We start from the raw sequence: 13740 nt of genomic DNA, 5'->3' as shown, positions 1-13740 counted from the left end.
ATTGGATATCTCGGCCCAGATCGGCTCCAGCCGTGCGGGGCTTTAGGTTTGGTTGCGGATTTGGGAATTTGGAACGGGACAGTGCGCTTACTGCCTAATTATCAGGTAGTATCTAGTAGGTTTCAGCCCATGTGTTCTATGTTCAAATATGAAGGAAGACGACATTAGGACGATTGCATTAAGCCATCTTGATGTTTGAGAGGTGGTACAACAGTCAATGACTCAGACTCAGAATGCTAAATTAGACCCAGGGCACTGCGTGGAGGGTACATGTGAATTCCGTACTCCGTCAGTAAGCTACGCCATGGCCAACTTTTGGCTTCTGCAGGATGGGTTAAGCCTGATTAGGCGACTAGGCCATACTCGTCAAAAAGATCCATCCATACAGAGCGCATTGCCTGTTCCCAGAACCACAGTGCTGGCTCTCCAGAGAGTCTAACGTACGCCTAACAGTCCCAACGGCACACCGCCCGAATCGCAATTGGAAACCCATCGTCCTCTTCCTCGGGGCTGGAACCCCCTGCAGCATTTTTGCGTTTGGCGAACTTCGTTTAGACACTTGGACTAACGTACCTATCTACATATGAGTTTGAACCATATTAATATTATTTGGCTTCTTGGGTTCCGATTTGCGGTTCGCTGTCCTTGCTGTGTTCTCATAGGTCCTGCTGTTGTCTCCTCCTTGGATCGCCCTCGATGAGGAGCTCCATTCAACCTGGCGGATGTCACCTCACTCTGTGCTCCGTAATTACTGTTGCTATCTCGATCGATCATTATTTGACTTGGCCTCTATATTTAACTGGGCCTGCGTCCACCTCTACTGAAGTCTAGCATTCGTTTTCATCTGGCTCTTTTCGTTCTCATAGATTTACCTTCTTTCATACTTGACGAAGTTTCGTCATAATTCTCCTAGAGATGTCGCGTCCGAATCTAGATGAGCAGATCCTGGTCGATGTAAGATACCACTCTCCTTGTTCTCATGTCCCTGTCTTTTACTGTGGTTCTCACCTGCCCCGCCATGCGTGTTTTGCTTTCCCTCAAAGAAGACATTTGCCTGTATTTTGCGGCCAACGGGCTGTTATATGCAATGTACCATGGCTGTCAATTCTTTTGTCGGCAATAGCCTGCTCTTTTTTCCATATCAAAGGAAATTTCATAATGACGTCTAATTTTCCGTCCAACTGGAAATTTTATTCTTCTATCGTTCTGCTGCTGTTCATGTTACGAGCATTGTATCAATTACCCCTCCTCCCATCACGGATTTCCCCTCATCAACCCCCAAGCTTATGTGCTGAACTAACCATTCACCACCAGACGAGCGACGAAGACTCGCTATGTGACGCTCAATCCATCATTGACTCGAATTTCAGTCTCATCTCCACAGCTCGTGACTACCTCTACGAGAATGGCCGCCGATACCACGCCTACCGACTGGGCCACTACCCAATGCCCAACGACGAGGAAGAACAAGACCGGCTAGCCTTCATGCATCATCTCTTCAAACTTCTCGTAGGCGGTGATCTCTACCGCGCCCCGATCCTCAATGACGGGCCACCGAAGCGTATACTCGACGTAGGCACAGGAACAGGCATCTGGGCGCTGGAGATGGCCGATGACTTCCCGGACGCAGAGATCGTGGGGACGGATCTAAGTCCCATCCAGCCGAACTGGGCGCCGCCCAACTGTACGTTCAACGTGGACGACGCGGAGAGCGATTGGACGTTCACTCCTGCCGAGGCGTTCGATTACATCCATGCTCGGAGTCTGGGCGGGGGCATTGGCGATTGGAACCGGTTCCTGCGCCAGGCGTACAGGCATACGAAGCCTGGGGGGTGGGTTGAGATGCAGGAGTATGAGACGTGGATCCGCTCGGACGATGGGACCATTCAGCGTGCGCCTATGCTGCTGGACTGGCAGGAGAAGATTGATGCGGCGAGTAAGCAGTTTGGCAGGCCGATGAATGTTGCATCGAGGTTGGCAGGGTGGATGGAGGAGGTGGGGTTTGTGAATGTCGCGGATGATTCTTACAAAGTATTTCTATCCTTTTCCCCCCTCTCAATGATGGTTCAGAAATCGCTGACTACTGGTTGTAGTGCCCAGTGGGCTCATGGCCCAAGAGTCCCCGGCTGAAAGAGATTGGGAGGGTGGGCAAGATCACATTGTACGAGGCCGTAGAGCCGTATACATTAGCGCTGTTTACTCGCGTGCTCGGCTGGAGTGGCGAAGCAGGATACAGGTCAGCCGACCTTTACTAAGGAGTTCGGCTAACCAAAGTGGGTCAGCCGACCCACACAGCATAAATATAAAAGCTCATCCGACCTTTTACATCTAAAACTAATTTCATGTTCTGTAATAATTTTCACTATTTCTTACAGCCTTAACTAGTTCTCAACTAGTTCACAATGTCATCCTTAGATAACTTTCGTTATCTTGAGAATGATCAAACAGTAATTAATTCTCTTATTAATTTATCATCTCTTACACCTGAATCAGAGTATGATGAATTATCAAATGAAGTTGATGAAGCAATTTTACATCAACGCAATACTGCAAGCGGTGATCTAGATGAGGCGGTATGAAGATATTAAGTTTAACTAGTCCTTAACTAGTTGCTAACTAGTTTATAGCCTATACCAATTATCCCTATTACACATGGAGGGACAAGGCCTGGAAATACTGCTCAATTTATTGAGTATAGTGATCATTTACCAGAATATCCAAGATCTGATGAAAATGGCTATGCTTATATTATAAAAAGTCATGGCCGGAACTTGGAAACCTTTGAGAAATCATTACATGATGTATGTACTAGTTCTCAACTAGTTCTTAACTAGTTACTAACTAGTCCAGATACAATATGCTTATCAACGGGAGGGCTCCCGTCGAATAACCTTTTCACCACTCCTAGAGTGCAATGTTAAAAAATATGTTTATCATTGTACAGKGGTAAAAGTATGTGAATATTTATCACCAGAACTGAAGAATATTCATCATACTTGGGTTTCACCATCTATTCTAGAGCAAATATCAGAGATACGCTCTAGAATTGCTGATTCTGAATCAGCACCTGAGGAGCGAGCTGCATATGGGTAGGGATTAGTTCCTAACTAGTTCATTACTAGTTGCTAACTAGGTCCTAGGATATTCTATAGCATTAAACGGCGATTTGATCAAGGTGATGCCTGCCTTCAACAAATAGCAACATGTCGGCCAGTATTAAGACTGAGTGATACTCAGGTTAGTATATTATATAGATTGGACTAGTTGGTAACTAGTTACTAACTAGTCTAGTCAATCACCCAAGCTGAAATGCCTTATCTTGTCTGTTCAAATTCTGGAAGTCCCCGTCAAGGTCATTTCTACATGAGCCTCACAAATAGGGCAGTGAATATTAATCTAAATTGCCTGAGAGATCTTCTTAGATCTAATGGCTCTAATCAGCAGCCTAGATTATGTGGAGTTATTGAACAAAACTTAACCCGCCGACCACAGTGCGGTAAGTTACTACTAGTTAGGGACTAGTTACCAACTAGTTACCAACTAGTCTACTAGACTAATATTTCTTTAGGGGTTATCCATCCACAGGGAGCTGGAAAGATGCAGAAAATGACCTGTAAGGTTAGGTTCAGAATTTATATTCCAGAGGACCTTGAGGCATGCCCTTATGCTATCTTTCTCTCAACTGGTATTCATACTCATCCACCACCTCCACCAAATAAGCCACCACAGCTTATTATGGATGAGATTCTGGATCTGATCAGGCAAATGCAGAATCCAGATCTTACTTTAAGTAAGTTAACTAGTTACCTACTAGTTATGAACTAGTTTACTTTAAAATAGGTATAAAAATGGGGACTAGTTACTAACTAGTTATAGGTACCTTTCTTCGGAGCCCTTCACTTTTGCAGTTCTGTCAGCAGTACAATGGCCAGACCCTTTCTCAAATTCATAATAGCTTTGTAAATCAGGACCGATTTGCAGCTATTATTGCGAAGGAAAAAGCCCTTCTTTATCCTTGTGGTCGGAATATCAATGGTATTCTATATGAAATGGATCGCAGGCCAGAGATTAAGGTAGGCAACTAGTCCTGAACTAGTTATGCACTAGTTATTAACTAGTTGCTAGAATTATATCCGGAGGGTCTATACCCAGGATGATTGTACCATGATTATCTGTGGATTTGATCAGCAGATTCAGATCCTAAGATCTCTTGACAGCTTTGAAATCGATATGTCCTATAAAAGGATTAAGGGAGAGTTTAATGAGGTGATCTTTGCAACCTTTCTTCCTGAACATGGAAAAAGTAAGTAGACTAGTTCCTAACTAGTCATCAACCAGTTACTAACTAGTAAGTTCTTACACTCTTGCGGGTGTTTATCAACCAGGAAACAGCCCAAAGCTATCAACTTTTATTTGAACAAGTCTTTAGCTTAATAGGTGAAATCACCCAGAAGCCAGTAAACTTCCACTATCTTCATAATAGTGGGTTTAAGGGTATTRTGGTTGATATGTGTGGKAAGCAGATGTCAGGTAGGYCTAACTAGTCCTRRACTAGTTAYCAACTAGTTACTAATAGATCCTAGGTCTTGGGCGTTACCTTGCCTCTATTRATAATGCTCACCGACCCTGGCAATGGCAATTAAAGAATATTTTAATTCTCTGTCGTGTGCACTTTCTACGAACTATTTCAAAACTTCTTGGAATAGCAGGAGATATGAATGAGCCAGGGGATCCTTCTTATACTACCTTTACAAGGATGAGAAGCCTTCTTGATTGTGAAACAGAAGCTGAATACTATCAGCTTATTGAACTTCTTCAAGGTGAGAACTAGTTCTAAACTAGTTATATAGAACTAGTTACTAACTAGTTCCAGAGCATGAATCACCAGAGATTGCAGCTTGGGCTGAGCAYAAGCGCCATCATGTTATTGCAGCTGGCTTAAATAAAGCCTGCTCATTAATGCCACCTGAGTTCTTTSAACAGATTAGAAAYATTACTAATGCTGTTGAGCAGAGCCACTATAAATCTTATTTTATGGGGGTTCATGAGTCGCTATTAGGGGCAGTGAAGGGGTAAGTTATAGACTAGTTTATAACTAGTTACTAACTAGTTTATTATACTTAACTAACTATATTAGATCSTATATCCTTGATCAACGTGATATTGATCAGTATCAGGCACGAATGGCCTATGGTACCCATCATTCATATCGATCAGATGATATAGCAACACGATACTGGAACAATGTCACCCGGCAGAGTATGGACTAGTCCCCAACTAGTTACTAACTAGTTACTAACATCCCCTAGACAGTCGGAAGCTGAAGCGCCGGAATGAAGGGGATATTAGAGATCCTGATAATATTCTCTTTGAGTCAAACTCCTCTGGTGGAATACGCTCTCGCAGAGGAAGAAGAGGTAGCTCTTATAGTAGAACACCAACCCCACGTTCAAGATCACGGTAAGTATATCTAGTTCTGAACTAGTTCTGAACTAGTTAGCTTATATCTTTTCTAACTTCTCTAGAACATCAACTCCACAAATACCGCGTCGACCAACCCCAAGAAGGTATATAAATCTATCCTTCCTATACTATAAAGTACTCTCACTAATCTTTCTAATCTTAGGCTATATTCCGAGTCTCCATCTGAGTATGTTTAGTAACTAGTCACTAACTAGTTGGCAACTAGTCCATTTTAACCTTTCTTAGATCTCCAACTCCTTACCTGGGTATCCCATCATCAAGTCCACCAAGGTGAGTTTTATAGAGATACTATTACTAATACTTACTAACATATTCTAGAAGTACACAATCACCGTAAGTCCCTACCTTAACTAGTTCCAGACTAGTTACTAACTAGTTGCCTTTCTATCTAGGCTACTACAGCGAACAGCTACTTCTAATTTACAAGTCCAGAATTTACAGATACAACAGGCTCAGTTAGAGGTTGAAGAACGTAAGCTTCAACAGCTTGAAAGGCGTCTTCAGCTTGAAGAGAGACAGATTCAGCTAGAGGCAAATCGTGTTGAGCTTAGAGAAAGATTACTCCAGGTTCAGATCCGGCAAAAAGAGGTTGCTATTTCAGGCCAGGAACAGCCTGGTACTCGTTCTTAACTAGTTAGGAACTAGTCCAATAGATTATATATACTTATAATAATTATTCTCTAGTCCTTGCATAGGGTAGGTATAAACTAGTTAAGAACTAGTTCATAATTTTATAGTAAATATATATATTAGCTAGTTCATAACTTATTAACTAGGCTATAACTAGTTATAAACTAGTTACTCTTATTATATATTATCTACACCTTACATATATATATAGCTTAGGAAACATAAGTTTAGATTTAGAAGTAGCAAAAGGATGTTTACATTCCAAACCAGTAGTAGGCTAGACTAGTTAAGAGCCAGTTATTAACTAGTCACCTCTCAAAAAAAGCCCACACCAGAACGCCAGTAACTAGGCTTACCTAGTTACAACACCTTTAAAAAAACAAAGAGAAGTTCCCACCAACTAGTTCAAAACTAGTTCACAACTAGTTACCATCATCTGATTCTTCCTCCTCACTCTCCTCCTCGCTCTCCTCTAGCTCCTTGGCCTTGCCCTTGTCATCCTTCTTGGCAAAGTAATCGAAATTCTCACACCATTCCTGGCTGTTTGAGGAACAGCAAGCTAAGAACTAGTTAGTGACTGGTTATGAACTAGTTAATAAGAGTAAGAACTTACTTCGAGTCTTCTTCCTCTTCTTGCATTCACCACAAGGAACACTCACGCCCATGCCCTTGACCATTTCTTTCATATTCTTAATATGAACCTAACTAGTTAGCAACTAGTCCTGAACTAGTTAGGKATTTATTAATAGGAGGTACTTACAGTGCCATCTTTCTTCAAGGGGAGAGCAGGCAGCTCTGGTTTCTCCTCCTCCTCAAGAAGCTTCTGGTACCACTCTGTAACCAGTCAGCGACTAGTTATAAACTAGTTAGATAGGGACTTACCGATAGCCTCCTGCTGCTCCTTGATGGTTGGAGCTCCTCCGCTGGTGGTATGAACAGTATACGTTTTGCTGTGTGCACTCTGAATATGCTTCTTGAGATTATTAAGGCTGGAGTACGCCTCCTAATAGAACTAGTTAGCAACTAGTCTAGGACTAGTTCATTAGGAATGTAGAAGAAATACATACCTTAGCCTTGGGGCATCCAGGTGCTCTGCAATAGACCTCTCCGGGGTAGACCACTAAGTATCCCATGGCCTGTCCACTAGTTAGTAACTAGTTGGTAACTAGTCAGGTACTTGACTTACATTTTCAGCAAATGGAGGGAGGGTCAGCCCCTCAGCACCGAGTTCAAGGTACTGTAGATATGCCTCCTATAGCTTAGTTAGCATTCTAACTAGTTTAGAACTAGTTGAACAGTCAGAGTAGTACTTACTGATTTTTTCACAAAGGTCATTGTGAATGCGAACTAGTTATAAACTAGTTAGTAAAAGAATATCAATGATATGTAACTAGATCTTAACTAGTTATAAACTAGTTGTCGGCCAGAATTGTGAGATAAAGGTGAGGTGATAGTAAGAGTCACCAACTAGTTCCTAACTAGTTAGGAACTAGGTGTGTCGCCGGAATGAGATAAAGGTGAGATGAAGGTGAGAGTATTCTGAAGTAGAAAACCTACCTTTAAGGTAATAGGAGGGAGTGAGAGAAAGAGGTAGGGAGGGTAATGATCAATCCACAACTAATTATCAACTAGTTGATCGAAAAAAAAAAAATAAAAGGGGGTGCCGGGGGGAGAGATGAGAGATGTGTAAGAAGGTAAGTTACTGTAAGGAGGTCAGCCGACCTTTAAAGTGGAGATTAGTCATGTGATCTAGGGTTGTCTCATTCACTGTGTCAGCTATCTTGGCACTAGCCGAACTTTTCCGAAAGGTCGGCTGACCTGTAGTCACAGTGGCGAAGCTGCGCAGGAATATGTGGATAAAGTACGCGCGGATCTGCTGCGGCCCGATATACATGTATACGTTGTGTACCATTACGTGTATGGGCAACGACCGGCGCACGGGTCATGACGGTCTTATGATGATTACGACAATTGTTACGACTCCATTGTAATAGTCCAACAAAATTTTATGTTCCTATATCTGGATGTCATGATCTGTTCATTGACTTGTTGACGATACGATAAGCCTCTGTGTCATTCTAAGGTGCACGAGTGACTGATTCCGGACATGCTCCGATGGTTTATCTGGTTTCGAATGTAGCTAAAATCGACAGACGACGCTAACCTTGTAGAGAATATCCGACGCCCTCGCCTGTCCCGAGCGCTATCAAGTTCGCCCTCATCTTCTCCGCTCGCTCGCCAATGCCAAACGCAGCATCCTCCTGATGAACCCACGAACCAACACCATGCTGCAGGACCGCAGTAGCCCGAACCTTCTCATCCGCGTTGGACCCTGACGCCGACACCTTTAACCCAATGCTCCCATGCAGCGTCAGCCTCGTTTCCTCACCTCCCTGAAGCTTCGCCTTGTACACTCCCCGATGGAGGATATTACTGTCATAGAAAACCGCATCCCCCGGCTGAAGCTCCACCACCAACTGACCCGGCAACTCAGGCTCATACGGCCCGGCACTGCGCTCCGTCTCCGTACGCACCCGCCGATGCGACCCGGGGACCACAATCAGTGAGGAATCCGGACACAGCGCCAGATTATACTGTGCATGCGACTGCCGGCCCTGCGGGCTCTTCGCCTGCAGCAACCGCATCTCCTCCTCCGGCGATACCGTCTCAGGAATATCATCGCGGTGCCAGCGGAGCTCGAAGTCCTTCGTTTCCGGCGCAACAAGCAAATTGAATAGCTCCATCACCAGCGGCTCAGTAGTGTCGTTCGGCGGGGCTGATGAACCTGTGCCCTTAACTCCGAGCAGCTCCTCCGCGACCGCTAGCACCTTCTCGGAGAAATAGAACCGAGCGAATTCGGTGCGGTCGGGCATCTGTGGGTGCAGGAGGTGCTGCACGCCCCAGATGCCGCCTTCGGAGGCGGGAGGCGGCGTTTTGGGCCAGGGTGGGAACTGCTTGGGGACGGTGCGGAAGTGAGGCCAGTGGCCGTTACGGGTGAGGGTTGTTGCTTTTGTAGCGATGGCGCGGAAGTGCTCTACTTCTTCTGGGGTGAGGAGGGAGGGGATGACGACGAAGCCATCCCGTTGAAGCGCGTCGAGGTAAGAGGTTGAGCCTGTCATTGTGGTAGATGGTATTCCTGTCAATGGTGGCCCTGTTTCGAGTAAAGAATCTGCTGTTGCTGTTTAGCTGTCGGGTGGGGTAGGGTGGGTTGAGCAATCAGCTTATATGTGTTGCTGGGCACAGCGTGCACAGATTAGGTATCATTTTCCATTATCAAACAATGTCGTATATCAAATACTACCTTGTTGAGGCCATGCCACCCTACATGGTAATCTGTTATAATCTTCAGTTGTTGATAACATTGTGTGGAGTCGACTCATAATAACAATCATACAATTACTCTGGAAATAGTAATACGCATCTACCCCGCGGCAGAAAGAAAGCGGGGTTTTATGGTTACATTGCTATGACTAAAGTATGAACTATGAAGTAAAGAAGTGTCTGATAGAGAATATCAACAGTGTGGAATAATACGCTACCAGACTATATACCTCTCAGTCATGATTGATCGTTTCACTATCGAAATTTACTGCATAAAATACATTGTTGATCATCATTTAGCTGGCTCAACTCCACTTCCCACCGTCTGATTGATAGTGGTGATGATGATCAGCAGGAGCGAAGACCACCATGAGAGTTATATTTAGATCAATCAAAAAATAGATGCTGGAGTGTTTTTAGAACGCATATCAGACAGGAGGATGCTATCACAATCTGTCAGGATTGTTCCTCACCTATCCTGTCTATCTCTGTTGTGCATCTTCTATTTTTCCTATAGTAACAATGCAAAATGGAGTGAGACGAGAATACCCTGGTACAGTTGTTGGAGTCAACCAAGGTAAATTACTAGCAGTAATGCCCCACGGTCCCAGTTACATAGCTGTGCTCTATTCTCCGTACTAAGGCGCCTACTGCTGTAGTCTAGTTGATACTGTGGGTCAACAGAGCCAGCTTGCCCCTCCTTTGCCCGTGAGAGTCTGCGTTTTGTACGTCATATTCCATCATTACTTTTTACTGGTCTGTTACAAATACGCTCTGTCATTTCATAAATTTTCAATAATAATGGGGCTGTCCTAGTTTGGACTAATTGTTCCCTAATAGACTAAGAAATTGTTCTCGCAGCTGGCCTGATGTTAGTTGGCAACTGAAACAACAGCTTCAGCTGTCATCGTCTTCTTACATGCTGACTAGTCGGGGCAGTTTCTTGTTTTTCTGTTTGCATCTTCAGGACTCCTGCCGTCTGATTATTTACTTTCCATATAACAACGACTAGCTGAATACTTGAAAATTGGAAGTACGATATTAGATACCCCACACTTTGTGTCATATTCTCCGGTTCTTGACGCCGTTTGTCTTTCGCTGAGGTACAGAGTTATATACACGTTGTTTGGGCTATGACTCGCACAATGAGTCCAGGCTTCAATGCCCTCATTGTGGTGGCATTACTACTGGTTTTGCTACCCTCGCAGGTTCATGCCTTTGGTGCTGGCAGTATGTCCACTTCCCTCATCTGCTTGATCACCTACCGTTGTTCTTCGCTAAAATCAATAGACATCGCTTCTATCTCAGCTGTTGAAGGCAAAAACTGGCGACATGGCGACATCGAAGATATGCTCAAGACTATTGCCTTTATCAAAGGCCACAAGTGGACGTCTATGATGGTTAAGCGCGTTTATTTTGGAAACTGGCTGCGCGACTAGTGAGTAGTCTGTTTCTTTGGGTTGAGAATGCGAAAGCAGTTACTAACTTGCTTCTTAAGCTCGCAGGCAATGGACGTCGGTACTCTGAAGAATCTTCCCGCCGATACCATCCGCATCCTCGTTTGGATCCTTTCTTTCTTGACTTTCGGTTATGCGACGGCTGAGTTTGAGGTCACCTCCGACAGACTCGGGGTATATCGCCCCGAGGAGCATATTGAGTACGTCAATCGGTAGTTCTGCTCGATGCCTCTACGTCTTTGTGCTGATGCTTCTGTCCAACTCTTGTAGCAACCCCAAAGACTATGCGGATAATCAGGATGCACGTCAGTACGACGCTCGACTCCGTGGCCCCATCCGCCAGGTTGAACTTGACATCGACCCGCAGACTGGTATGAAGAACTACATCGCGAACGAACGAGGAGACTGGACCACGAGTACTGCCTACATCAAGTATAGTCTGGCGAGGAGCATCCACTACGGAAGATTGTATACCAGCGGTGGCCACCACAAGGGGAAGGAGGAAGACCTTTGTGAGGCTCTGCGATGCTTGGGTCAAGGTCTACATACTCTGGAGGACTTTGCAGCGCACACAAACTACTGCGAACTTGCGCTCCGCGAAATGGGCTTTCGCAATGTGTTTCCGCACACCGGCGCAGCCACCGAAATGAATATCCGTGGTCACCATGTCTTTCCCCTTGTGACAGGCACCTTTGGTATGGTGGACTTCTTCCATTCCGTGCTTGGAGAGGCCACAGATCACTTCACCCAGTCAGAGGTTAATGAGATGGATATCGCGCTGGGGGATGCTCAGGCGAACTCTTCTGGCGGATCTCTCTCTGCTTTCACCGGATTGTTGGGCAAAATCCCAGGGACAAAGGACCTCGTCGACCAGGCTGAGGAGCTCAAACGTCGCTCTGAAGCTCAGCAGTATGCCAATGAACACAGTGGTCAGAGGACGGGATATGTCGCTCACGAGACATCTCGAGGATTGGATGATTACGGTTCGGCTACCGGTCGCGACCTGGGAGAATCGCTCAGTAGAGCTTCGGGGCCTAGCCAGCCCTCCACCTCCGGAGGCCCTGCTGGGCCTGGTTTGCCAGGAATGCCAGACTTTGATCCGAAGAAGACTGTGGCTCAGATCTACCCCATCCTTGAGTTCAGAGATAATGTGGTGCGGAAGCTTTCGTCAATAATTGAGAAGATTCCGGGTCTAGAGACGCTGGTGGAAAAGGTCACGGAAACCCTGACTGTATTCGTCATGTCACTTCTTGCTCCGTTCATCCGTCCCATCATCAGCGCCGCTTCCAATTCATTACAAGCTGGTTCGGCCGGTGTCATTGATGCCTCTGGCCAGCATCAATTTGAACCATGGACAGATCCTCACTGCACCGACCCCACCCACTCGATGCTTTCCAAGGACCACTTCTCCAATATTCTCAATGAACCTGCTGGCCGAGTCGCCTCAGCTATCCTCAAATATGTCGCTCCTCGGGTGTTGTACGCCTGGGAGCATCCCGAAGTCCCAGAGCAACAGGTTCTGGACGACTGCCTTCATGTGTTCCACCATCCTGCTTTGCGCGACATGCATAATGAGGCACACCGGACCATGTTCGAGGCCGTCCAGAATTGGGCTCACTCCAGGCCGGACCGAGGTGCAAGCCTCAATGATATTTTGAGCTCTGAGGGTGTTAGGGCAGGCAAGAACAACGGCGGTCAAGTCGGACACTCGCATGCCAGCACTGGCTTTGCTACTCTGGGAGGTAACAAGCCTAGCCATGCCACTCACCAGCAGCATCCTACCCACCAGCAGCCACATCCCCAGCAACAGCAGTCTTCCTCCCTCCCCTGGGATCAGCTCTCAAAGCTCCCCATTCCAGGCATATCCAAGCTTAGCAAGTTGGAGGGTGCCTTCTCTAGCTTCTTGCCGGGTAGCTCATCAAGGGAGGAACGTGTTGAGAATGTAGCTCCCCAACATCAGGCTCCATTCCAGCACCAACAGCCCGATCGTCCATATCAACCACATGGCCAGCTGCCTTACGAGTCACACTCCCAGCCACATCATCCCCAGTACGATCAGCCGCCTGCACAGCAGCATCTCGGTGGTGGGTACAGTGGACCCCACGGTGGCTACCAGAACAACCCTTACGGGGACCAATATGGCCACCCACCTCCGGGTCCTGGCTACAGGCCCCCGGAACATCAGCACCAACAGCATCAACACCAGCAGCATCAGCACCAATCACATGGGCATGGCCAAGGGCATCACGGTTATCCCGGGTCAGGCTATGATAATAGATACGGTTCTGGATATTGATGCTGAGATGTTGCGATTGTGATCGTGGGTTGATCTTGATCGCTATCCGGTGTATAGATCTACCGCTCATTGCTGGAAATATATCTTGAAGCATCTGTTACTATGGCATGTGTACTAGCTTTTCTACCACCCAATAAAAATCAAGAACATGGACATATTCATACTCAAAAGAAAGCTATTTATTCACATCAAAACTCTCAGCCTGTAATTTTCTACGTGTCTGTCGGAATTATATTATGATCTGTATCACTTGAGGACTGTCATGCATATTCCCGTTCTGCTATTAGCGCAATTAGAGCATTGCCTTTCAACAAGCGCCGCCGGGCTAGCTCAATCGGTAGAGCGTGAGACTCTTAATCTCAAGGTTGCGGGTTCGACCCCCGCGTTCGGCTTTCTTTTTGGCTTCATATTTTTTTTCCCTCTCCTTGTTGCTTTTCTCGATGAACACACTTGGAGAGCCCATGGTCTATAAACTAGATGCGTGACCGTCCTAGAACCAATTACGTATACGGTTGTGTTATGTGTCTATGATGAGTCCAGGTATCAAAGGTA

At 45.8% G+C, this 13740-nt stretch overlaps 4 protein-coding genes and 1 non-coding gene across 5 annotated transcripts; 3 read left to right on the top strand and 2 right to left on the bottom strand.

Moving 5' to 3' along the window:
- Positions 1 to 915: 915 nt before the first annotated feature.
- On the top strand, positions 916 to 2255 carry Asppvi_008179 (class I SAM-dependent methyltransferase; the record flags this gene model as incomplete). Its single annotated transcript, XM_043304059.1, has 3 exons — positions 916 to 954; positions 1315 to 2031; positions 2094 to 2255. The coding sequence occupies 3 exons, from the start codon at positions 916 to 918 to the stop codon at positions 2253 to 2255; spliced, it is 918 nt and encodes a 305-aa protein (XP_043159994.1).
- A 4281-nt stretch (positions 2256 to 6536) lies between these two features.
- Positions 6537 to 7449, bottom strand: Asppvi_008178 (uncharacterized protein; the record flags this gene model as incomplete). The annotated part of the gene is made up of 7 exons (XM_043304058.1): positions 6537 to 6673; positions 6728 to 6815; positions 6875 to 6948; positions 6997 to 7117; positions 7182 to 7250; positions 7301 to 7366; positions 7429 to 7449. 7 exons carry the CDS (start codon positions 7447 to 7449, stop codon positions 6537 to 6539), a joined length of 576 nt encoding a protein of 191 aa, XP_043159993.1.
- Positions 7450 to 8273: 824 nt separating this feature from the next.
- Positions 8274 to 9233, bottom strand: Asppvi_008177 (phytanoyl-CoA dioxygenase family protein; the record flags this gene model as incomplete). Its single annotated transcript, XM_043304057.1, has 1 exon — positions 8274 to 9233. One exon carries the CDS (start codon positions 9231 to 9233, stop codon positions 8274 to 8276), a length of 960 nt encoding a protein of 319 aa, XP_043159992.1.
- A 1347-nt stretch (positions 9234 to 10580) lies between these two features.
- Positions 10581 to 13188, top strand: Asppvi_008176 (uncharacterized protein; the record flags this gene model as incomplete). The annotated part of the gene is made up of 4 exons (XM_043304056.1): positions 10581 to 10665; positions 10726 to 10873; positions 10934 to 11092; positions 11163 to 13188. 4 exons carry the CDS (start codon positions 10581 to 10583, stop codon positions 13186 to 13188), a joined length of 2418 nt encoding a protein of 805 aa, XP_043159991.1.
- Positions 13189 to 13507: 319 nt separating this feature from the next.
- On the top strand, positions 13508 to 13580 carry Asppvi_008175. Its single transcript has one exon. It is a non-coding gene; the product is annotated as a tRNA-Lys (tRNA).
- The last annotated feature ends 160 nt before the right edge of the window (positions 13581 to 13740 follow it).

Source organism: Aspergillus pseudoviridinutans (genome assembly GCF_018340605.1).
Source record: "Aspergillus pseudoviridinutans IFM 55266 DNA, scaffold_5, whole genome shotgun sequence".
NCBI classification, from domain to species: Eukaryota; Fungi; Ascomycota; class Eurotiomycetes; order Eurotiales; family Aspergillaceae; genus Aspergillus; species Aspergillus pseudoviridinutans.
This window is presented reverse-complemented; position numbering and strand designations above follow the sequence as displayed.